This window comes from Oreochromis niloticus, linkage group LG6 (genome assembly GCF_001858045.2).
Source record: "Oreochromis niloticus isolate F11D_XX linkage group LG6, O_niloticus_UMD_NMBU, whole genome shotgun sequence".
Lineage (NCBI taxonomy): Eukaryota > Metazoa > Chordata > Actinopteri > Cichliformes > Cichlidae > Oreochromis > Oreochromis niloticus.
Window position 1 is genome coordinate 32248939 of NC_031971.2, and position 24899 is coordinate 32273837.

General features: G+C 40.1%; 3 protein-coding genes across 5 annotated transcripts; 1 reads left to right on the forward strand and 2 right to left on the reverse strand.

Annotated features, from left to right (window-relative positions):
- Window positions 1-39: 39 nt before the first annotated feature.
- On the reverse strand, window positions 40-16630 carry slc25a23a (solute carrier family 25 member 23a). Of its 2 annotated transcripts, XM_003455803.5 has the most exons (12): window positions 16339-16630; window positions 13161-13378; window positions 9326-9449; window positions 9153-9240; window positions 6951-7062; window positions 6656-6814; window positions 6373-6525; window positions 4885-4998; window positions 4592-4759; window positions 4364-4511; window positions 3170-3352; window positions 40-2776 (listed from the first exon to the last, which is right to left on the reverse strand). In XM_003455803.5, the coding sequence occupies exons 2-12, from the start codon at window positions 13353-13355 to the stop codon at window positions 2766-2768; spliced, it is 1455 nt and encodes a 484-aa protein (XP_003455851.1). In that variant the 5' UTR covers window positions 13356-13378; window positions 16339-16630; the 3' UTR covers window positions 40-2765. The 2 variants fall into 2 exon arrangements, with proteins under 2 accessions (XP_003455851.1, XP_019215172.1); XM_019359627.2 differs by having other exon boundaries at window positions 40-3352.
- Window positions 14084-21875, forward strand: si:ch211-196h16.12 (regulator of G-protein signaling 5). 2 transcript variants are annotated; one of them, XM_019359628.2, is made up of 6 exons: window positions 14084-14223; window positions 19053-19119; window positions 19202-19258; window positions 19347-19399; window positions 20137-20300; window positions 20380-21875. In XM_019359628.2, the coding sequence occupies exons 2-6, from the start codon at window positions 19076-19078 to the stop codon at window positions 20545-20547; spliced, it is 486 nt and encodes a 161-aa protein (XP_019215173.1). In that variant the 5' UTR covers window positions 14084-14223; window positions 19053-19075; the 3' UTR covers window positions 20548-21875. The 2 variants fall into 2 exon arrangements, with proteins under 2 accessions (XP_019215173.1, XP_013119879.1); XM_013264425.3 differs by lacking the exon at window positions 14084-14223 and adding an exon at window positions 17151-17519.
- lg6h19orf53 (linkage group 6 C19orf53 homolog) lies at window positions 21325-24315 on the reverse strand. Its single transcript, XM_003455758.5, has 3 exons — window positions 24160-24315; window positions 21990-22045; window positions 21325-21885 (listed from the first exon to the last, which is right to left on the reverse strand). The coding sequence occupies exons 1-3, from the start codon at window positions 24245-24247 to the stop codon at window positions 21739-21741; spliced, it is 291 nt and encodes a 96-aa protein (XP_003455806.1). The 5' UTR covers window positions 24248-24315; the 3' UTR covers window positions 21325-21738.
- Window positions 24316-24899: the final 584 nt, after the last annotated feature.

Here is a 24899-nt window from a genome sequence, read left to right on the forward strand (position 1 = left end):
TCAAATACAAGGAGCATTCAATAAAAACAAATTACAAAGTTTTTTTAGTTCACTGCTTTCATTTTATTTTTCATTCATACATATTTTGAATACTGAGAAAAAATGTTCACAGGCATTAAATACTATTATTGTTTCATGATACAGACAAAGATAAGTCTTAGTATAGTGTTTATGAAAATAATGTATATGGCACTGGCCCATGTAGTAAGAAAGCATTCAAATACTTCTCTGCATAAGAACAGTGATGTTACCCATGAGCATTTTGCCGAAGAAGTTATCTGAAACAATCTGTGCTCCTTGATATTGCTTTGGCAGTTCATCTTCTGTAAACCATGAAGTCTTTGGGTGTGCTTTATTCAGTAGTAACTCTTCTAGGAAATGCATGACAGAGTGCCTCTTCTCCTGTTTTCACCAGCCCCATTTCGCTTTTGTACACAAAATCATTTAATGGTTTAAGTTCAGTAGTTTTTTCATTACCTATTGCTTTGCTTTACTAATTGTGGCCCTTTTAAGTCAGGAGTGTACCTCCACCCTACATATTCCACATGTACAAGGACTGATCCCCCCAGCTCAGTTACTGTGTATACTGTTTAAGACACATCACCTGTGGTGTACACACAATGGTTGGCAATACCGCAGTATAAGTGCAATGTGTGCAGGGCTTTTTAATAACTTGATTTCCATGGAGTCCAGAAAACATGAGTATGGTGGCAGGGTGTGGTTTGTGGTGCAGCGGCAGGGGAGGGGTGGAGCAGAGGGTTCAGGGGCAGTGCCAGGGGCGCCTGATTGGCACTGCTGCCAGTCATCAGCTAATCATGACCTCCCTTATTTACACAGTAGGACGTTGGGACCGGTGGTGTGAAGCAGAGAGAGAAATCAGAGCGACGCAGATGGAGGAAAGGGCGCTGTAAAGTGTGACCACTAAATCACTAATTGTGAGAATAAACGGTGCTTGCACAGTTGAAACTGAGAGTCTGGAGTCGTGTGGTGTGTTTCCCGTGACCACTGTGTTACAGTTTCTTCAACTTGCATTGAGTGTTTGTGTCTATTGTTTGTGTAATTGTGATTAGCAGAAGTTTCCACTTGCTTGGTAAGAAAAGATGTGAAGACAGGTCTGCCTGTCCAAAAGATTGTACCATCAACTTTGTTCAAGTCAAATGCAACCTTGATGTTACAGCAGGCTCAAGAGGAAGTGTCAAGAATGCACCCACAAGGCTGTGAAGAATGTATCCTAAAGACACCACAGGCTACACCAGCCCAGCCAGTTTCAGAGGACCCAGGTGACCGGAGCTTTGTGTCGCTGGGTTGTGTTTTCAGTCACCTAACTGCACAGTGGCACATCCGTGGCCTTAGTGGCCTTCTATTTGACCTGCCTCACTTTACTCGCCTCCATATCCTCCTGCAAAGAGTTTAGGTTGAGTGACCCTCATCATTGTGGTCATCAGGTCTGTATGTTAGCAACCTTTATCATTCCTTTTCACAGAGGCTGAGGCTTTAGGCTTGGCCTCTGAGTTTCCAGCCACAGCTTTGGCCCAGGCTCTTGATCAAACAGGGTGGTGTGTTCTTATGACTACGGAGTAGTTCAAGCAAAGTTGAAACTGGGAGTTCAATGTGAGACAGGTAGATTCCCTCATCTGCACAGCCCCTGACATTCTCCAGTTTCTACAAGTCCCTCTTAGCTTTGAGGGGACTGATTGCAGCCATGAAAACAACCTTTGCTGGTACTCATAAACTAGCACCTGTACTGCCTGGTTTGCCAAAAGTGCTTGTAGTGTTATGCTTTGCTGTCCTGCCAAGGGATTTGGAGGTAATGGTTCTGTGTTCATGCTGGTTGTGGTGTCAGCTGAAAGACTGTGAGAACGTCAGAGCTTTCAGTACACAGGTAGTGTTGCAGCTGGCTGCCAGATTATGCAGGCAGTGCTTTATCCAAACCCTCCACTTCACCTTAAGGTCTTGTTTTCAAGATGTATCTTTTTCAGACTCGTGCTCAGAGATCAGTAGGTGAACTACTTGTCTGTAACAGACCAGACTGCCTGGGGAAACCTGTCACTGGATTGTTGAGATGATCTAGTATTCATTTAAACGGGCAGGCCAGGACCTGCAGAGTGCATGTCTTTCCTCGAGGAGTTCTACGACCTCATGGGCTTTACTGCAGGATGTGTTTCTCACAGAAATTTTTTACAGGAGCCTTTTGGACGAACCTGTCCACTTTTACCACTTTTACCTAAAAGTGAATTAATTGAAAAATGCATGCTGGACTCTGTAGCACATGGCTCACATATGGTTGAGAATGATGTTGTTTTTTCACTGTAGCCAAGTGGCTTTCCTTACATTTGCAAGTAGCCGTAGTGCTTGGGAGGGGCAGCTAACCCTTGGTAGCATCTTGGACCAAAACCATGAGCATATGCTTATGTGTAGAAGAACTCTACAATCACACTAATACTCAGCTGCCATTTTGTGCGACATTTGCTTCGTTTCCTAACCGTGTTTCTTACAGAGTCCTCATATACATTGAAAATGGGTGGAGAGAGAGCCTTGATACATAAGAGAACAGTTTGTTACTTTGTAACCTAGGTTCTCTGACTCTATAGCCAATCAGTGATGTCTCTTAAAGAGTATCCCCAGGGAGATCAGACCCCTTACATGTAAAATATGTGGGACTGGGAGACCCTGTAAGTCTCTCTACTTAGAGAAAATTGGTTACGATGTAACCAATCATTCCTCTCACTTACAAATGAGGAAATTGGATCAGCCCTCCATCTTCTCTAAGTACCACCTGGAAGAAAAAAAAAAATGTTGTAGCAATATAATATGGTTTCCAAGATCGGCTATACCTTTTACCTGTTCTCAGTCAAGTTCATGCAAATCCTCGTCTGTCCAGGTCACTCCAGCAGCAAAATGTCAGTCTGTTAGCTTTCACACATCTGCTGGCATGCATTGCAAAGCAATCACACGTGAAAAGCTTCCAGCAGCTGCCAGATCACGTCATACTGTATATATAACATACAGTATATATGTTGATTTCTCTCATCTTTATCTTCAAAATAAAAGACTTACATTCTCTTGTATCATTCAAAAGCCTGTCTACCCATGCACTTCCAACAGCTTGCAGGTAAAAAGCACCACAGTTTCTCCTTTTGCTATCCCTTTCCTTTTCCTACCCTCCTACCCTCTATATCCACTCCCAGGAATATCCTTGTGTATTCATAGACGACATAGGACACGCTCACAGCGGGGATGACTTTGAGCAGGTTGGGAGAAATTCCTCGATAAAGTCCAGTAACGCCCTCCTGGCTCAAAATGTTTTGAAGCAACGTCAACATAGAGACTTTAGGGGCTCCCTTCACTGAAGCTGTTGGGAGAGAAAAGAGATGAGCCACATCAAGATACTTTTAACACAAGGGGCACAATATGGTCTTCATCTGATGGAGCTGAACATGTCAATCCTACATATTTCTGAACTTGTTATAAACACTAAGCAAACTCTGTTGAAAGAAAACTGAGCTAAAGACTCTGGAAAAGAGTTAAGAAATATACCTTGAACTAAGATGTTCTTTGTTTCCTTTTTTTGGTCAAGCTACTGTTTAAAAGCCTGTGGTGGCTAGACATCTTGCTAACAGGCGATTTATGATTCTGTTTTAAATTTATGTTTTAAATTTATGCCATAAGTACATGGTAACCTGATTTGCTTCTCCCTGGAAATCTAATGACATAGATGCATAGATGCAACCTGTGACTATTGTGATTGGCCTTTTCAGTACTGTTGATTTCTCCTGTGGATTTCCAAAGAAATGGAAATAATTTGTTTGCCTATAAATAAAAGAACCTGACCAGAACAAATAGAAGGGACACAGGAAAAAAGACCCAACACTTTATTTCTTTCTATTATGGCTGGGGCAACATATAACTAACTAACCCATAAAATACCCCACGAAAGCATGAATTCTGCTAAAGGATTCGGCCACTTATGTAGGTTGCATCGTAGGCTTTACAAAGATTTACAGCAGAAGTCTAAATCAGCCGTAAGACAGTTATTCCAAGAACGTGCACAGCCCCTCAGAACTGTAATTGTCAATAACCAAAGCATATGACAATATTTCTTCGAGACGGCATCAGATTATATTGTGGTACTTGTCCATTTCAGCTGTATTAGCACACTAAAAGAGTTGCCCACTTTATGTGATTATGTGCAGTTGATGCTTTGTAGGATCCTTTACCATATATATCGCCTGGAGAGTCACATCAAAGACTTAGAAATATAAAATTCATATATGAATTATTATCTTTGCACACCAGCATGTGTTGAAATTCCTCTGATTTGTGACTTATTTGTAACTGTGAGTACGAGCATGCTTATCCTCACCTTGCGCTTGCATTCGGGTACGGATCAGCGCCAAAGGGTAACTTGCCAGCTGTCCACAAGTGCTGGACACGGCACCACATCCGACCAGCACCGTGACCCCTGGGTCCACTAAACCTCTGTTCCTGTTCAGCCAAGCAAACTTCAGAGTCTGTTGAATAAAAGGCATGAAAAGAAGGTCAAGACTAAGGAAAACACAGCGGGAGCTGTGCGTTTTCATGTCTCTCTGACCTCGTAGACAGCCAGATCGATGCCAGCGTAAGGGATAATACCCAGCAAGTTAGGTATATAGCCCTTGTAGAAGGCTGCGACGCCTTCTCTCTGTAGGATCTGTTTGGCACAGTCTGCTATTCCTGAGTATTGACCTGTTTTTCTCAGTGTGAGACGGGTCTTTAACACCTGAGGGGAAGAAAGAGAGAAGGAAAAGAAACAGGAGCAGACAAAAGGAGAGAACTTGTTCATTTTCATGAACTCTATAAAATGTGTTTTCTCAATAATATATAAAGATTTTTTATGTCTGTTACCTCCATTGGATAGATGGCTGTCTGAGCTGTTGCTCCAGCCAAAGAGCCGGCAATGAATCTCTCATGTACTTTTAAAGTCTTAGATTCATTACTGCCGCGCATCATTGTCTTGATCTGTGCAGAAATACATACTTTTTAAGTTAATAATGAGAAATGGTTGTACAATCAGAGAAGAAAGACAAATTATTTTGGCAATTATTGTTAATGTATCATTAAAAAGTAAACTGAACAATGAGAATAACATGACTGTCAGCTTTTACATCTGTTCCATGCAAGCTTTGCTTTTAAGATGTCACCAAGCAACAAAATGTCCTAGAAAATTCAAGCCTTGAGTTGTGAAATAAAAAAAAAGATGACTGGTAGCTATCAGCAGCTTTCCCCAGGTAGCGGAAATATTGGATGCTGGAACAACTAAACTACTTGTAGAAAAACTACCTCGCAAAAGAAACAACAACAACAAAAAACCAAACTGAAGCCCTGGTACTGGAAACAGCAAGGAAAGAGAGTAATAGAATCCAAAAATAGCACAGAGTGAGCCTCAGATTGGGTCAGTGGTGAGCACTCCAGGATTTGGAGGGTTTGTGGTTCTCAGAATTTCTAGTAGATCAGTAGGTAACAGAAGTCTAATACTGGAATCTCTATGCTGTTTTAGCTCATGTGTAACATTTACAGACCAGTAAAGCCACTGCATAACACCCGTAAAGACACTTCCCTGCTTTAGATGCAAAGAAAAAAATTCTTTGCCTTCATAAACATGAAGGAATAATTTTAAATTTAAAATGCAACAGGATTATACAACATCAAATGTTTATTTATTCATATAATTAATGATTAAGGACAGTATAAACTGAATGTATACCAATCAAGTAAATTTCATTTGAGCAAATTCCATTAAATTGAGCATTTTACATTGCAGTTATGAAACAAAATTAGATGGAAAATGTACATGCAAAACTGTAAAACTGGTGCACGAGCGAGGGGAAAATGTTTATTGTGTATAATTAATATATAATGAGGAAGTCAACATTTTGGGTGATTTGCTTAATGAGGAAACAACACTGTCATGTTTTAGAATTTAATAAGCATTTTCAGGAAAGCATCTCTCATTAGTTAAATCTTTTTTTATTTGTACCACAGAAGGTTAAAAACATTGTGACTTTCTGCAGTCTTGTTGCCATGCAACCAGAGGACAGTGAAGGAAATAATAGCCTGAGAAGTCCTGCATCTGTTTCTCACTTCCGCGATATCTTGACCTAACTAGCTGCTGCTGGTTTGGATTCATATTCGACACAGAGAGAAGAGACCCTCAGTTCTAAATAAGAGAATATGTTTATTTTTCACAATGATCTAAATAGATCATTTAGAAAGATTTAAATATTTGGACAAAGGAAAATAATAATAATAAGAGAATGATGAATCACGGTAAAGCCTTGAAAGAGTTAGGAGTGTAAGGTGAAAAATTGAATGTGTGTTCATAGTTTTCTCCACCTGTTCATAAGCTGCAAACTTGATAGCAGTCTCCGGGGCAATTTTTAGGACATTGATTCCATTTCCCCTCCACAGAGACCAGATTCCTCCCTCTTTCACCATCGTCTGAAAATTGCTTAGCACATTCCCTTTAAAATCAGAGGAGCCGTGTACCTGGCAGAGTAAAGCAAGAAAGTCAATATTAAAGCATCAGAGCTCAAAAAAGACTTTTATACATAAACATTAACACATGGATGAATTCAGAGTCATCAGAGAGATAAGGCTGTAAGTGCACCAGTCTGACCTGTCGGAAGACTTTGAGCCGATCTAAAGGGGCCGTTCCAGTCCGGGATACAGATCCGGCCATGGCTCCAGCCATCAGCTGCCGCCAGACAAACCCAGACTTCTTTTCCTCTTCTGAAAATTCATCTGGGACTGTCAGCTGCTCACCGATGTCCACCATCTACTGAAGCCATGCAGGTGAGAAGATGTATAAAAAAATAAGTAACAAGGAGTGGGGAATAAAAAAATATTTTGAATTCTTAACAGTGGTATCAAACACACTGCATACTGTATGATACATTTTTTTCCGACTTTACCAATGAGCGTTTCCAATAGCGCGCCACTTCCTCCATGTTAGTGATAGGGTTAAACAGGAAGTGGTCCCGCCACTCATTCCAGTTAATGGTCATTGTCCCATCCTTGTCCATACTGTGGAAACACATATATAAAAAATGTTTTTTAAAATATAATATAAATAGATAAAAAGGTCATAAAATTCATAGAAAGAAAAACACCAGAGACTGTACAACAAGGATGGCCAAAGCCACAGTGACATCACCCTCTGGTTAGTGGAGGGTGTTCCTGAAACTTTGACCATTTCCTTCTCCTTCTTGGTGTTTTGAAATTGAACCTGACAGTCGGTGAAACTGACTGAGAAAATGAGGGACACATGCAGTGTGGACTTCACCTGGTTTAAATAATGCATCCATTCATCCATTTTCTTATGTTTATCAAATTCAGGGTGCAGGAGGTCTGGGGCATATCCCAGTTGCCATGAGGCGAGAGGCAAGGTGCACCCTAGACAGGTCACTAATCTATCGCAGAGGTAACACAGAGAGACTGTGACAACCATTCGCACTCACATTCACACCTATGGGCAATTTTGAGTCACCAGTTCACCTCGCCCAATGCATGTCTTTGGACTGTTGGAAGAAGCTGGAGAGATCATGCAGATATAGAAAGAACATGCAAACTCCACACAGAAAGGCCCTGTAATGGATTCAAATCCTGGACCTTCTATGAGGTTGTGGTGCAGTGGTCCGAACCAAATTTGAGTCTATAAGCTAGTCATTAAAATATTTTCTGGGGTCATAGAGTAAGGGAGACAAGGGGTTGTTGCCCCCTGCTGGTCATTAGAATGTCTGCAGGTTTCAGACACCTTACATCTTTTATATGCAGTCTATGTTTTACATTGAAATAGAAGACACAAATATTCCTTTGTGTCTCTTGATTAACTGAAACCAATTTGATACATTAAGGCAGCAGTTCATAAACTGTGAGACACCCCTGGTGGAGCACAGATCCACTGCAGATGGGAGGACTGAAACCACACTAAGTTCATGTAAATCAATAAAAGTTAATATTATTATTAACTACTACTACTACTACTATTAGTAGTTCAGCGGCTGCACTTCCTCTATGTCCTGAGGAAGAATAACCTGGACCAGAACCTGCCGCTGGCATTCTACCGCTCCTCAGTGAAGAGTGTGCTCTAGCACTGCCTGGGTGTTTGGTATGCAGGGGTCACAGCTGAGAACAGGAAGGCTGCGCAGAGGGTAATTAACACTGCCCAAAAAATCATTGGCTGCCCTCTGCCACCCCTTGAGACCATTGCCAGCTCCTCCTGTCTCAGGAAAACCAGGCCCATCACAGGTGACCCCTTGCACCCCACCCACCCCCTGTTTGACCTGCTGCCCTCTGGCCGGCGCCTCAGGTCAATCAGGTCTCACACTTCCAGACTCACAAAGCTTCCTCCCCTGGGCAATTCGGACTGTCAAGAAACACTATAAAGCCCACACCCCACCCCTGCCCACCAATCCTCCCTAGTCTGAGCCATGGTCGGAGTAACCTTCATGACTATGGCCTTTCACACATGGACTCTTTTCAGACCAAGTCTTTTCTTTGCACTACTTCTGAGCACTTTGCAACTATTTTGTTGTCCAATGTTTCAATCGTTCTCTTATTTTTGTATATTTTTCTCTTGTTTTCTATTTATTCCTGCTGTCTACTATTTATATTTTATCCCAGGACAGTTGGTGTAGAGCACCTACAATTTTGTTATTCTATTCTATTCTATTCTATTCTATTCTATTCTATTCTATTCTATTCTAAAGACTCAGTTTCATCAGTGTGGAGAACTCTTCATATTCAAGTTTTCAACTCTCAGTTGAAAGTTTTTTAAAATATGAGGCTAAAATCAAGGTTTTATGGATAACTCCTCTCCATCACTGGGCCAGAGTGAGGATTGACTCCAGCAAAAATTGACATTATAACTTCCACAAAACGAAATCTCTAGGTTAGAGAGTAACTAACAAACCTGTAACAATGGGTCACTGTGACTGAGGTGATTGAACAGCTTCTAAAAATTCTCCCCAGTTTGGTTATAGAGCATAGTCAGTGACTTAATATTGAAAGTGTCACGCTGCTCAACCTATTAGAAATGGTGGCAGTATATTTGATGATAGACAGGGATCGTTAGGAATTATTAATGCCATATGGATTACTGATTGATAACATACCTTAACAAAATCCTGTTGGCATCCTCCAAGCTAATATTCACACCAATGTTGCGAAGACAGACCTGAATCTCTGTTGCATCTATGCGCCCTGCAGATATCCACAAGTCACACAGGATGAGTGAGAGACAAGTGAGATAATTACAAAAACTATCATCTTGTGATCTGATACAGACCATCGTTGTTATTGTCCAGGCTGCGAAACATGTCTTTAAGCTGTTTTTCATGGCTACGAAGATACTGAGTGAACTCCTCTAAGTCCAGCACTCCATCACGGTTGGTGTCTCCGGCCTCCACGATCTGACAGCAAGGACATGTGATGTAAAACAACATTTGGTCAAGAACAAAAAACAGGTCTTAATTAGGCTTTAAACAAGTGTAATACCTGCTTTATATTACACAGTGCTGCTTGGTCCTTAAAAGTATACTTTTACTTTTACTTGGACCAAAAATGGACTTTAGCCTGTCTACACATTACTACAAAGACAGTGTGTTTGTAGTTCTCTACAACAGCATAAGGTTGCTTCAGCTTATCAGAGCACACAGAGCTGAGGTGACCTTGACAGCAAAGAAATATCTCCTCACAAAACTCCAGCAGCCTCTGGGGTTTGAGACTTTACATAAACTTTGCCATCTGTTGGACAAATATGGCTGATAGGTGTTGTGCAGTCAAGGAAATATGTGTTAAATGAAATGCATTTCTCCCAAGAAGGATCAGTTCATCTGTTTTAAAAAGTAAAAAAGGCTGCTTTATAAACTAAAACTATTAATCTAACTTCGCACATCCAGCTAATAGTTAATTTAAGGTGTGAACAGTATCATTTCCAATATTTCCAGTGTTTGTTATCTTCACTGTCTACTAATATCTCTCAAAACTGTGTTCAAAATGTAGTTTAATAAACAGTTTCTAATGAATAAACTGCAAATAAACAACGCACCGATTTGCCTTAAATCCATTAGTGGATATTACCTCCTTAGTGGTGCTCGCAACTTTTTCATCTTTACCCTGTGGCAATGACACTGTGTGGATTGTAATCAATCAATGGTTTCGTGTAAATGTAAAGGAGTTTTTATCTGAATTGTAATTGATTATAAACAATTATTTATCTGCTGAGTATTTTCGTTTGTCAGAACTGACAGAGTTTCATATCTTATCAAGTAAAAAAAAAAAAAGATAGAAAAATTTGTTGTTTGCAATCTAGAAGTTTTGAAATTTTAGAAAACATATAAAAAGAAAAAAGAATGTTTGGACTTCAGTTTTCACATACTCTATGACATTTATCTGTGTGCAGCTCCTCAGTCTAAAACAAGCCATTTCATTCTGATTGGCTGCCCCTCATGAAGAGAAAACAGTAGTCAGGCAGGGCTTATGTGTTCACTGTAAGAGCTGTATGACTTACAGTGATTACATTTATGTATGCTGACTTTATCATGATGTTATCATTTGAAATTTTGGCCATGTGTGTTATGAACGTCCACATTTGTAAAGGCATACATGAAAGAAAAAGAAGGACGGGCAAAATAGATTTCTTTTAAACAAAAGGTTTGGATGACTACTATGCCACTCTGCAACCCTTACTCTCCTTACAGTTTGAGTGCAGGAGTCTTTGGCTGTGGCCTCAGCTTAACTGCTGATTGTCTACACCTGATGAAGTGTCGATAAAAGCATGCTCTAGCTCAGCTTGGAGAAGACACCACTTTTTTCTAGAGCTTGTCATGTTCTCCTGGCTTCTGTTATTAGATTACCTAATAATTTAAAATAAAACCCATTTTTCCCAAACTCTGGTGTCCACCTTTCTTTATGTAGTGGCTCAAATAACAATAAGAATCCCTGTCTAGTTACCTAAAAAGGTAACTCTGTCTCATCACAGAAATATTCTTGGAAAAACAGGTGACAAAACACACCGAACGTAGAGTGGGAATTACACAGAAGCACTGATAAATGTTACAGGAGAAAAAGAAATTTTGGACAATTATCTATGTATAGAGAGATCAAGCATATGACAGAGCAAAAGGTTACTAATCTCAGCTTACAAAGTCCTGCTCCTTCGACCAAAATAGCATCCCGCTGCCCTTTACATGTGTGCAAAGACAGACAGACACTCACACATTAAATCTTATCCTTACATAAGCCTTAAACTCTGAAATAAACCATATTATGCTTTCAGACCTCTTAATTCACAAAGAGTAGCAAGGCTCAGCTTACAGTTTTCACACAGTCCAGACGAGAGAAGAAGCAGAACTAGAAGAACTGATGAGTTCTCTCGGTGACCCAGACACTTTTTACCAAAACAAACACTCAAAGACAGACTGAGAGGAGAGAGACAGCCTGTGTGCTTTCACAATACAAATCCATGCTGTTGATGTTCTCTGCTGCTGCTGCTGCTGCATAAATAGTAAGGATGCAGATAAGATGGAACAAGAAGGTAAAGGGAGAAGGGCAGAGATTTTGCCTTTCCTGGTTGTTTAATGTAAAGAGAAGAGGAAAGATGAATGTTCTTTATGAATAGAAATTGTGCGGGAAGGTGAAATTTAGACAGTTTCTCCTTCCCACAAAAACCCATGCATAAGCAGGTTAAACCACTGAGTTAAACAATGGCCTTCCAGCGGTAGAGCAGCAAGTGATGAGAAAAAAAAGCCACTTTGAGCTGAATTACTGAAGTTTTGTCTGAAACCAGCATCTGGTTTTAAAATCTTTCTTTACAACTAAACTGACTTGATGTGACCTTTAATGTGAAGTGGCTGCTGGTACTACAGAGTGCCCTCTACTTATGTTTGCCATTTACAGAGACAAGCCCTCATGAGTCCTCTAATGCACCTTGACTTCAATATACAAAAATGGCAAATGGCAAAGCCCAAAAGTAGAAACCTGCTGGAGGATTTTGGTGGATATATTCTCTCTTGAGTATGATCTGCTGTAGAGACAGTAGGCCAGCTGGGGACCAAAGTTATCATCTAAAACTAAACTAAAATTAGATGTGGAAAAACAAAATAAAATAACAAAAGCATAATTGCAGACTTACAAAACTACCTAAAATAAAAGAAATACAAAGCAGAAATGTCTTCACTTTCATTCTTGTCTACTTGTTTAAAATTTTCGCTATAACCACCCTGAATAAACGTATTGCACGCTCAGTCATAAAGCTAAGGAAAGTTGAGTTCCCAGAACGTTGATCCTGTTTACCTGGACGTTGCATTTCTCAACGTCCGGTTAAACAGAATCAACTTTCTGGGAACTCAACTTTCCTTTTTCCAGGATTCAGCTGGGTGGAAATGTGTAATGAGACTGGGAAGACAACATGATTGTCCCACTGTGCTAGGAATCATATTGTGCTTAAATTATGCTTCAGCGGGAAATCTGCTTCATAATTTATGATGTAACTGGAAACTCCTTTAAACCCTACGGTTTAACATTCCACGTAATCTGATGTGCACCTCCCAAGAAATGTAGCTACATGCTGGGTCAACGCAGCTCGTAAAGACTGAATGAAGTGAAAGGTTGCAGTGTAGGGTAGTTTATCAAAATGGCCCACTATTCATGTGCATGTTAGGTAACAAGATTTGTAAAGAGCATAGAACAGATAAGGAATGATTTATTGACTGTTTAATGGTAAAACTGTGTCTGATGATAAATGGGCTGGTTCTTATGTAGCGCTTTTCTGTTTTATCTGAGCACTCAAAGCACTTTACACAAGCACTTTTTTCTAAGTGCTTACTATCTAACATTCACACAAATTCATACTCCGATGGATGCATCGAAGAGCAACATGGGGTTAGTGTCCCAAGGATATTTGGCTTGCAGACTGGAGCAGACTGGGATCAAACCGCAAACCTTCCAGTTAGTAGGTGACCTGCTCTACCACCTGAGCTACAGCCACCCAGATGGCCAGCTCCTAAAGACCGAGACAGTCTGATCACTGACACTGGGAAGTGTCTAATGTGAACTAGCAAATATCTGTAGAAAATGAACCCATTTGTAGTGCACAGTATCACTGTATACTGCTGTATTACCTTCTCTACTGAGCCTTTGGAAAGCCCCTGGTCTGCCAGCCCTCTCCGCAGTTCGAGGATGTCAATGTGTCCATCTTTGTTGATGTCCAGCTGTTCAAAGAGTTCAGCCCAGCGCTGCTCCCGCTCCTCGTCTGGACTAGAGGATTCACTCTCCTGGCAGTGCACCCAGGGGAACCAAGTCCGCTGGGGTCCCATGACTGGTCACCAGTCAGAGTTAGCTGATAAGATACAGGGGCACCAGTTCAGTATCCACAGCCTGACACAGAACAGTATGTCTGTTTATCTGTGAATGCCTCAAACTTTCATTTGCACAACAAACTATTCAGTTATCAAAATTAAGTTTTGTTAATGAGAGCATTGCAACCCATTAGGGTCACTAAACTGAAGCTTATGGGCTGAAAAGAAAGAGATCAAAAAACAATCGAGAAAATTATTAAAACCGACTGCAAACAGCTGTTATGAGGTTGGCGGGTTTTGCAGAGGCAGCACATGTAATATTAAGCAGAAACAGGGGCACAGCGCAGGACCCTGGACCCCATTCATAACCAGTCTCTGTGGGCCCCCTTCCTTTCTTGATCTGTATCTTTCAGTGTAGCTAATAATGAACTGTTCATATTCTGCATTTGATTAAAAAAATAAAAAACAAAACTATGATATGCCCAATAGTCTGCCCACCTTAAAATCTCCCCATGTCTGGATCCTCACCTCGTAACATACTGTAGCCTGTATAAGCCTCTTAACCTTCTTACAGCCTAGCACTGTTTTCAGCCTGTTTAGTGCTAAGGTACATTAGAGGTCTACCCAGATCACTGAGACACACTATAAGTTGTAACAATGTGATTATCTTGATAATTGTGAAAGTTTAAATAAGTCTCCAAATTTCTTTGTGTTTATGAAAGTGGAACCCGCATCCATGGACTACCTTGACGGCTGTATCAGCGAACGGCTAAGTGGATGAAACTGGACCAGGACTGCTAAGGAGCTCTTGGGGAAGAAAGCGAAAATACCTCATGTGGGGCCAGTGACTTTAATAAAGGCGGACCTCGTGTCTTTGCAGTGACTGGTCTGTTGAATAGACGTGGTGGTAGTGTAGCTTCTGTGATTAGTCACACCAGAGGGTGCTTCCCCATAGTGAGATACTGACTAAGGTTTGAAAACTAGCTACAATTACAGTCCTTTGGTTGAGTAGGTTGAATAACAGAATAATGAAATCCATTCAATTTAATTAATTTTATGATATGTGTGATAAAATAATATATAACAACCGCTTTCTGTTGGTATTTATTTCATGTTTAAAGCAGAAGTTAACTATATCATATAAGGAAGTCTATTGTTTTTGCAGATATATATCGGGTGGTTTTGGAACACATGACAATCTTTGTAAGTGTACAAAGACGTGCTGGTGTACAGCAAACAGCAAAAGCTAAATAAACACACCCATAAAAGTGACTACATAATTTTCTTTTTTAAATAAGAAGCAGTGTCACTGTGGTATTTTAAAAATGCTGTTTCATCAGCCTGAAAATCTCACTGTCTAATTGCTGAGAGTCACTGGTCCAGCATATCATGAAGACACTTGGCATTAGTGTGGCTAAGCTTTCAGCTGAAACTATTCTGGATAGAAATGATTGTTTGGAAATACTCCGAGTTGCTGTGATGTGACCTCAGTTTGTGTTACATTTTGCGGATCATTTGGAGAGGGGCCTGGGGCTGCTTCACTCTCTCTGACTGTTTCTGAAATGAAAGGCCATGTGTTTCATACTGTTAGTTGTAGGTTGTCCTGGGTCATTTTGGTAGATGCAGTGTCACATCTGAAACTGGCTCACTGTCTTTAACAATTGCTAAACCATTCTAAGCCTGTTAGCTGTGCTCTGCAAACCTTTAAATTTGTTAACAGCTGACTCCCCTCACTTTGCCTTCCCTCCTTTGTTGATGCACGCCATTAGCTGTCACTTAGATACAATAAATTAGTGGTGTAAAAGCGAGGCCAAGGGTGGGGTCGGCTTCATTTGTATAAGGTGAATGTAGCACCTCTATACCTCTAGTAGAGCCTCCACTATTTTTGTGAAATCAAAATTCAGTCACCAAGCTGATGTATTCAGGCAATTTAATTATGACAAATTACTTACGGATGAAACACAGCAAAGGAAAAACAAACATTTCATTCCAGGCTAAAAGGCTCCTCCTGCCACCAACGAGCTTTTACCCAAAACTAGATGCCCCTGAGCAGAGATAAGATGAGGAGGAAGCTTCAGATGTAAACTCACTAAGTTTTAAACCTTCATTTTTTTGCCCTCAGGTCCAAGTGATGCTTTTCTTAAAGTATTTCAGACAAACCCCTTCTGAAACTGCAAGGCTTTATACGCGTTTTACACTATGTAGTCTCATTCCCCAACACCTGTAGGCAGGTTTTGAGGAGTAAAATCATGAAAGTCACAAAATTACTATTTATCTCTATATTTTTACATACGCTGCATAGTTACTTAAGCCTTTAGGCTATGTATACACACACACACACACACACACACACACACATATATATATATATATATATGTATGTATATATATATATACATATATATAGTATCTGTTGATAACAGGCATCAGTCACAGTTTTGTTTACAAAGCCTTGATGATAGGTAAAGATTACATCTGGCAGGGTTAAACTGGGTGTACTGTAGCTGTTACATGGTGTTCCTGTTATAAAACACCATTTGAAATGAATACAGTTGAACGCTATTATTCATAGTGGATGTGTAGTTGATTCAGAGTGTGTATTGTAGTTGAGTTTGTAGCACAGGACGCAGTCTTAGTTGTGTAAGGCGCTGTTATTGTGCCCACCCTGTTAATCTGATAGGCTACGATTAGCCTATTTTGAAAAATGAATGCAAGCAGCAGGGCATGTGGGCATCCAGTGGAACGTTTAGTAAATTTGTAACCTAATGCTGATGTGTAGAGGTCTGTGGGATTTCTCCGAACACTCAGTAACTGAGTTACTGGTTATTACCGGTAAACTGGGAATGCCATGAAATACCCCGGCTCACAGGTTCATCCACATACACAACAGTACTTTATCCTCTAAATACATGACAATCGCTTTCACTTGATCCTCACAGCGTTACGCACGCTGTTACGGTCTAATTATAACATCTACAAGACCATTTTGAGGCGCACTCACGGTGTGTTTATCTGCAGACCGACTCGCCGCCCATGCTCGGGTGGATGCGGAGGATCAGGACGCAGGAGAAACCGGCAGGTTCGCTCAGTCCGGAGCCGAGCGTGTCCTAAAACAGCACTGGAAACCACACAAGCGGGCTCCCTTTGGCTTCAGGGGGTCTCCGTGTTCTGCAATGCTTAGCGCCGCGTCTTGCAGATTTCTCAGACACTCTTGTTGAGGAAGCAGGAAGCGACAGAAACACGCAATCGTCCTCCTGCTGCTGCTGCTGCTGAAGCCTGCTGCTGAAGTGTCCGATCCGTGTGCGTCCACGGTGTACTCAGAGTGTGAAGCCGGCAGTTTATTTTGCGTCAATAAAAAGAATTATTAATTGTTTACGACACGGACTTCTCACGTGACATCAGCTAGAGCCCCTGGGCCAGATTCATAAATAATAAGATCATCAGTCCATGGTTCCCTAATGCTTATAATAGGCTAATACATTTAGGTCCATAAGTATTTGGACAATGACAGTGTTTTTAGTTTTGCCTCTGTTCACCACCGCAGTGGACTTTCAAACAGTCATACTGTAATTAAAGTGCAAATCTCTTATATTTAAAATTATGTTAGTTTGTCCAGTTACTATTGAGCAATATGATTAAAAATGGCGGCACTTCCTAAACAGTTAATGCAGTACTTTTGTGAAATCCCTTGACTTAAAGCTGAAAGCTTGCACAGACGCAAAAATAATATATATATTACTGAAAGACACGATTCTGCTAAATGAGCTTCTTCTACCTTCAATGCTTTGCGAGCGGTTTTTAAAAGCTGGACACGTTCGTGCATGCTGGATTTTAACTATACTAGTTTGACTTTTTAAAATACTTTAAATATTCACCCGCATAACCCCTCTCTGTTTATTTTTAACACAGTATATTACCTAAAATTATTCAAGATATTTCAACAATTCCGCTGTTGGGCACAAGGTGTCCCCTTCTTCGTTATTTTCAGTGTGTTTGGAGGTTTCAAGTTTCCAAATCACACGTGACTTCCACACTAGTTATGTCACAAAATTCCTGCTACTTCCCTGCACCTCTTGAAGATGAGCACGGAGAAACCTTCCTCCTCCAGCAGATGACCGTGAAAACAGCCTGAGTGCACATAGTTTACCACAGTGAGGCTCAAGCATCCAAGTATATACATTTGTGAGTGACAGTAAAAGGTTTCTCTCACACTGTAAATGCAAACAGTGTTCTTATTTCAACAAATATTCAAACTTTCTGTCGCTCCATCTGTAGCAGTGCTGTGATTGTGTTGAGCTCTTTTTTTTTCTGCTCTCTGAAAATAGATTAAAATAAATGACATTACATAAAAAATCAGCAGATGATGGGAAATAATCTAAAAAGTAATCTAGTTCTAGTTGCACAAATAGTCTCCCTGGAAAATCCCCAGTGTTTGCTAAACTTGTAGTCTACTCAGAGATTGGTTTCGATGTAAGAGCCTGCCAGACTTGAGTCGTTTCTGGGTCTGAATTAATTTAAGGAAGGCACAAATTACCATCTTAAATTTGGTTTGCTTCATTTTTCAGAGGCCATGAGTTTCTGTGATGTTTTAAAGTAAAGCCAGTCGTTTACATTTTATAACCTATCACAGCTGGCATTAGCATATGGTCGAAGGAAAAAAGGAATCACTAACATGTAGAGAGGATATTCGTGCATTTTCAAGTCAATAATATTAAACAGCGAAGATAACCGAATGCACTGATATGTATTCATAAATGATTTTTCTCTTCAGGTGATACAAGAACATCAATGAACAAGAACACAGGTGGGGGTCTTTCTGAGTAGCTCAGAAAGGGTTTTCCTCACAGCGTCTAACGAAACACCAGTATTTAAAAATTAGGTGACTCATGTGTGCAAATGTTTAACCAATCAATGTCATCTTTTCATTCAGGAGGAGCATGACGTAATCTGCAGGCCTTCCACACGTCACATTATTCAAACAATGGAAGTTTTGATTCAACAGCAGCATTTTTGTCTCTATGTGTCTCTGATTTGATTTTTACAAATTTACAGTAATATGGAGTTGGTCAGAATTTGGCACAAAGTTTTAGTTCTCTTTTTAACATTATTTGCACTGACATATAGATAAGCACTGACTGCAGAGAGCCACATAAGAGGGTTATAAAACAGCCAACTAACAAATTAGAAACAGAGAAGAAAAGCTGGACCTTATTTAGTGATTTTGCCAGATGTTCCTCTAATTTTGTCCACCAGCTTGTCCATCATCATCTCCATCCTGCAGATCTCAGACGTTCTCCAGCGATGAGTGGTTGTGCTTGTCCACCTGCTCCTCCCTCATCACTTTATTCTTCTGTGATATAAGTCTGCAGCCCACTCTGTGTTTTGTTTATGACACACTTTCAAGATGACTAGTGTACCCTGACCACTCATGTACACTCACACATGTGATTTTCCTATTATTGTATTATATATTGACTGTGTTTGTATCTCTTGTTGACAGGACTACATGGCCTTTGAGCACGTATACAGCCTCTCATTCAACGGTTTTAATCTCTATTCACTTCCCATCGCCACACCTGCTGTTCTAATCGAAGCAGATTGACAGATCAGATAGCACACAGGCGGACTGCTGTATATAAGAGCAGCACGCTTGACTCTAGGAGACTGGTTTGGAATAATTCATCAAATACAGCTTGGTTAATTTTCCCTTTGCAGATCATTTAATACTAGCAGCTTCAATGTGTAAGGGGCTCTCCTACCTGCCTTCCTCATGTCTGGAGAAGTAAGTGTTTATTTTTGATATTATGTTTTACATTAATAAATGAAACCCTGAGTTTGTTTGACATCTTTTGTCTGTGTTTCAGGGCAAAAGAGATGCGGGTGAAGCTAAGCCACCTGGCTGAGACCCATCACAAGAACAAGTAAGTTCACTGAAACCTGTATTTCGAATAAGGAGTAAATCAGAGGAGCTGAAGCTACATTTCTGACTGTCGGTGCCCCTTTTATCAGGACTCAGGATGGAAGAATTCTGCAAGACTTGGAAACTCTGCTAAACAGCAAAAGTAAGATTTACATTATTTTACTTCTGAAGTCAAATCCCCACTTTACCAATAAAACATGAAAAACAGATCAATGTTAGTCTGTTGTTCAGTGACTAATCAATATCTTAAGGCTAAGGAGATTTGGCCCTTTTTTCTGGTTAATTCTAGCACATCTTTACTGAGAAAGGTTAATCAGTTGTTTGCACAGGCAGCAAAGTGCTTTTACTGTGTAGAATACACTGATATTTCTGCTAAAAGTGTGAAGTCATTAGGCATTATTATTATTAACATGTAGTGTTCTTCCTTTTTAAAAATGTGACACAGTAATATTTATTCGGGGTTCATCCTAATTGAACTGCTTTTTACTGAGTTCTTATAGAAATAATTGTAAAGTAAGAGTACTTTTACTTTTATACACATCTCCTGTACTCTTAACATCCTAGATGGTGAAAACCATCATATTACTATTGGCTAAATTATTTTTTAGTGTCGCTAATGCTGACTTACTATTTAAAACGGTATGTATCAAAGGAAAGGCAGTCAGCTGTGTTTGACAACTGCATATTTTGTACTATTTAAGGCTGAATAAGGAGAATTAAGATGAAATAACTCAAGGTTAATTCCAGTGGCACAGTTTATCATAGGAACTGTGTAAAAATGGGTTTAGAACAGTATTTTTGAATTTTTGTACCCAAGTAAAAACATGAAAAGCTCAGACGATTAGTTGAAATTTGTGCTAAACCTGAACTGTTCTTCAGGTGGTTTGCAGGCCTTTCGGGCGTTCCTACGCTCCGAGTTCAGTGAGGAGAACCTTCAGTTCTGGCTGGCTTGCGAGGACTACAGGGTTTCCCCTTCAAACCTGCAGAAGACCAAGGCCTGCAGTATCTACAACCAGTTTATCAACCCTGACGCCCCACTGGAGGTTTGTAGAGAGGAGCACACATCACTAAACAGCAAATGATGAAGAACAAAACTTATTTAAATAACTTTTCCCTCGTTAGGTAAACCTGGATGCTGAGACCCGGGAGGCTCTGCTGAGTGTGATGGACTCTCCATGTCCCAACACATTCAACAAAGCACAGCAGAGGATCTACAGTCTGATGGCCAAGGACTCCTTCCCTCGTTTCCTGCGCTCACATCACTGCATGGAGGCCGTTAAGGCTTTTTAAACATGCTCGGATTAGTACTAGAGACCTGCTTTAGAAATAAGTGCTGGTGAATCTGTACTGCTTCAATTGTTGATTGTATTTTAGCAATTAATCTAACATATGTGATCATGTTAACCATAAGGTAGTGCTGTCCTTATATGCACAGTATACTATCAGTAAGCTTTAACGTTGTAACCTCATAATTATCAAACTTAAATGTAGATGTTGCACCTCTGCATGGCTACAAATTAAATCCAGCAAAAGGATTTAAATAAATACCTCATAACAGAGAACTCTTGTACCTTCTCTGCGGTCTTTCTCAGCATCCTTTGTCCATCCCTCCTCTGCACACGTCCAAACCATTTCAGTCTTGCCTGTCTAATTTTGTCTCCAATCACTACAACACATGTGCTTACGTTAGAAAAGCACCAGTAAACTTGCAACCATGCCTGAGCATGCAGCTATTGTCAGCATGGCTGGAGTCTGACTGGGCGAGAGGCATTTAAAAATGATTTTGCTGCTTTGACCTGTTTACATTTTCACTGTGATCTGGAAAAGGCTGTGGGGACCTGCCAATCATATTTAAAGTTGTCAGTGTGAACATGAGCAGGACAGATTCTTCTGTCCTTGTAAAATTCTTATACTCCTTACAAAGCATGGATCAAGTACCGTCAAAGGAAAGAAAAAAAGTGACACCCAAAAAATGTTCGTATTATTAAAAAAAATATATATGTGGTGATAGTTTCATAGTTATTGACAGTGTGTAAACATTCTCACAACAGATTAGAGAGAGTGAACTGATCATCTTTAGTTTTATAAAACAAGCTGACAAAACAATCTATCAACACAAATCAAGCCCATTTATACATTTTACAATACAATTTTCTGTACAGTGATAACTACAGAATAATCTGACAGAATACCAAAAATCTGTCTCCTCTGTCTATTCTGATTTTATCTTTGCAGGAAAAGATAAAATCCTGTGATAGCTCCACAAGAGCTTGATGTAACCTCCATGGTCCAGTGAGTGTAATCGCTAAATGGTTTGGATTAACTTCTTAAAAACATAGAAGTCAGCTTGCAGTCAAAAGAAAAAAAAACAAAAAAACAATAGGACACGTAACATTTGATATTAATTGCAACCCATTAAAACGTAATTTTAATCAATTTGTGATATAAAACTAGAAGACTCAGGTCTGTAGCGAGCTGGTTTTATTTGGAGCTGGTTCCAGGACGGGCTGCTCCAGGGTTTCCTTTAGCCTCGGGAGTTTTAATCACACTCAGCGGCTTGTGGAGGGAGGAGCTGGCCTTCTGGGTCACCTCCTGCTCAATCTTGTTCCTGATGGCAACCTCTAGACCCTTCAAGGAGCAGCAGAGGAGTTGGAGACAAGTTAAAGCGGGTCAGGCTCAGACCTGTACTCACTGTTAAATTCCTCTGATTCCCTGTCACTTGTCGTCCTCACCTTCTTCAGCTTCTGCTGCTGAACCACTTGAGCCTTCTTCGGTGCAATGATCCTCCCTTTATAACAGAAAGCATCACAAAGATGAACTTTCCTTTTTCAGATACTCTGAAGGTTTGTCCATCAGATGGAGCTCAAGCGCTTTTTGGTATACCTTGCAAAAACTACAGTCTGTATATGAAAGATGGATGTAGCCACCATGACATCACAGCGGTTAATGAATTTAGTGAATTTTGAGCCGAATGTTTGTTATCACCATCTTTTGAGACATTTGTTCACTCACGTGTTGTCATTCAAAAGGCCAGCAAGCATACAGCATACCGTTTTATTTTCATTTGTGACTCTAATTGAGGTCATATTTTAAAATTTTCATTATGTATTTGTTAAGACTTTAATAAAGACACGTGAGAAAACTGTTTACTAAGCTTCCTCAGAAAGTACACTTCAAGTTGCTCCACATGGTTTACAGTTTTCCCTGATATCAAATTTAAGTCTGTAAGTTTACACTTCTCTCGCTCCCAAGTGCTGACATTTTGTCACATTTTAGTTATGCCTTCTTGCAGCTGTTTCATTCATAATATATATATACACATATATATATATATATATATACACACACACACACACACACACACACACACATATATATATATATATATATAGAAAAAAAGAATGATGTGCACTACTCTCTTTTTTCACTCTTCTATAACGTTTTAGCCACTGTTCTATATATCATTACTTGCACTGTGTACTATGCACCTGTGGCATTTTAACTATGCTGTTTATTTATTGTACAGGGTGGGCCATTTATATGGATACACCGTAATAACATGGGAATGGTTGGTGATATTAAAGTCCTGTTTGTGGCACATTAGTATATGTGAGGGGGCAAACTCCTCAAGATGGGTGGTGACCATGGTGGCCATTTAGAAGTCGGCCATCTTGGATACAACTTTTGTTTTTTTCCAATAGGACACATCAAACTTATTGGTAATGTCACAAGAAAAACAATGGTGTGCTTGGTTTCAACGTAACTTTATTCTTTCATGAGTTATTTACAAGTTTCTCTTTGTTCACAGCCAATTTTTGTTTTGCCTATTCTGCAAATTCTGTGCGCTGATCTGGGTCATCCTCATTGAGATGCTGCAGTTTGTCAGGGTGCCATTTGTGAGTAGCTAATATCCGCCGAAGGGATGTTCGACTAATGCCACTCTCCAGTGACATGCGGCGAGTGCTAAGCTGTGGGCTCTTGCTGAATGAAGCTAGGACAGCCACTGATGTTTCTTCATTAGTTACAGTTTTCTTGCGTCCACATTTTGGCAAATCCAACACTGAACCAGTTTCACGAAACTTAGCAAGCAGTTTGCTAACTGTAGCATGGGAGATGGGTGGTCTCATAGGGTGTCTTGCATTGAAATCTGCTGCAATGACCCGGTTACTGCGTTCACCAGATATCAACACAATTTCGATCCGCTCCTCACGTGTTAACCTCTTCGACATGTCAATGGCTGTGAACAAAGAGAAACTTGTAAATAACTCATGAAAGAATAAAGTTACGTTGAAACCAAGCACACCATTGCTTTTCTTGTGACATTACCAAGAAGTTTGATGTGTCACATGGCCCTCTCTTCCAATTGAAAAAACAAAAGTTGTATCCAAGATGGCCGACTTCTAAATGGCCACCATGGTCACCACCCATCTTGAGGAGTTTGCCCCCTCACATATACTAATGTGCCACAAACAGGACTTTAATGTCACCAACCAGTCTCATTTTATTACGGTGTATCCATATAAACGGCCCACCCTGTAGACTGTACTATTTCCATTCTTTATTCTAGATCAATACCGTATCTATCTGTCACTAGCTTGTTTACAAAGGCATGAAGCTAATTTGATGTTTCTGTTTTACTCGCAACCCCCTTATTTTTTTTTATTTGTACTTATTTATTTTGTGTGCCTTTGAAAGGCTTTAGTGGGTTACTGGTTTCAGTGCCGTTTAAGTATTCGTGCTGGACAGACTGTCCACATGTTTGAGGTAATTAATCTGAAACGTGCTCAGCTGTTTACAGGCGGGTCACATGGTGGAGCTGCTGACCGACTAAAAATACTTCACACGTTATTGTTATTATTTTTAATCGTCGGGGTTCATAAGAGTAAGAAATCAGAGCCATACCTCCTTTCTTCGGGCCTTTCTGTTTGCTCTGTTGTTGTTTTTTGTTTCCTGGACGCTGAGCTTTAAACTTCTGCGAACCCTGAGCCATCTTTGCGTCCTTCCGTTTCTTCTTCTTCGCATAAAAAGGTGGTTTATAGCCTTCTTTCTGTCATTAACGCCACCTGCTGGTTAATCAGCTTACAACTGTTTAGTACAGCCTTGGAAATGAATCTAAGCGCTGCATTAGAATCACACGATCACTTACATACATTTAAGTCTAAACCTACTTGGTCCCGCTTAAACTTAATTTAGTTTTATAGTTTAGTTGATGTTCGAGTGTTGCAAATGACTGCACAGAGTCTGTGCTGTCCGGCTGGCAGTGACAAAGCTGTAGGGCACCAGGTGGATTTCTATGTAATAATGTGATATTTTCATTGTAACCTCTAACAATGTAAATAGAAAATATGTGGCCATTTGTGCTTACCTTATTTAAGCGATTCCATGACCCACAATTTCTTCTTTTTAAGTCACTCCTTAGTGGTTTTGTGTCATTGGCATTGTTATCCTTTATAAAGGTCCAGTACTTTAGGGACAGGTGGAACCAGTCTTTTTTTACACCTCTGACATCTGCTATTGCTATTCCAAGTTCAAAAGAGTCCTCGAAGGCATAAACAGTTGTGGATGCCCAATGAGCCTGGCAAGAGATTTAAAAAATAAACCTAGCACAAAAACTAAGGATATTTGTGTTTGGTTGATAATTT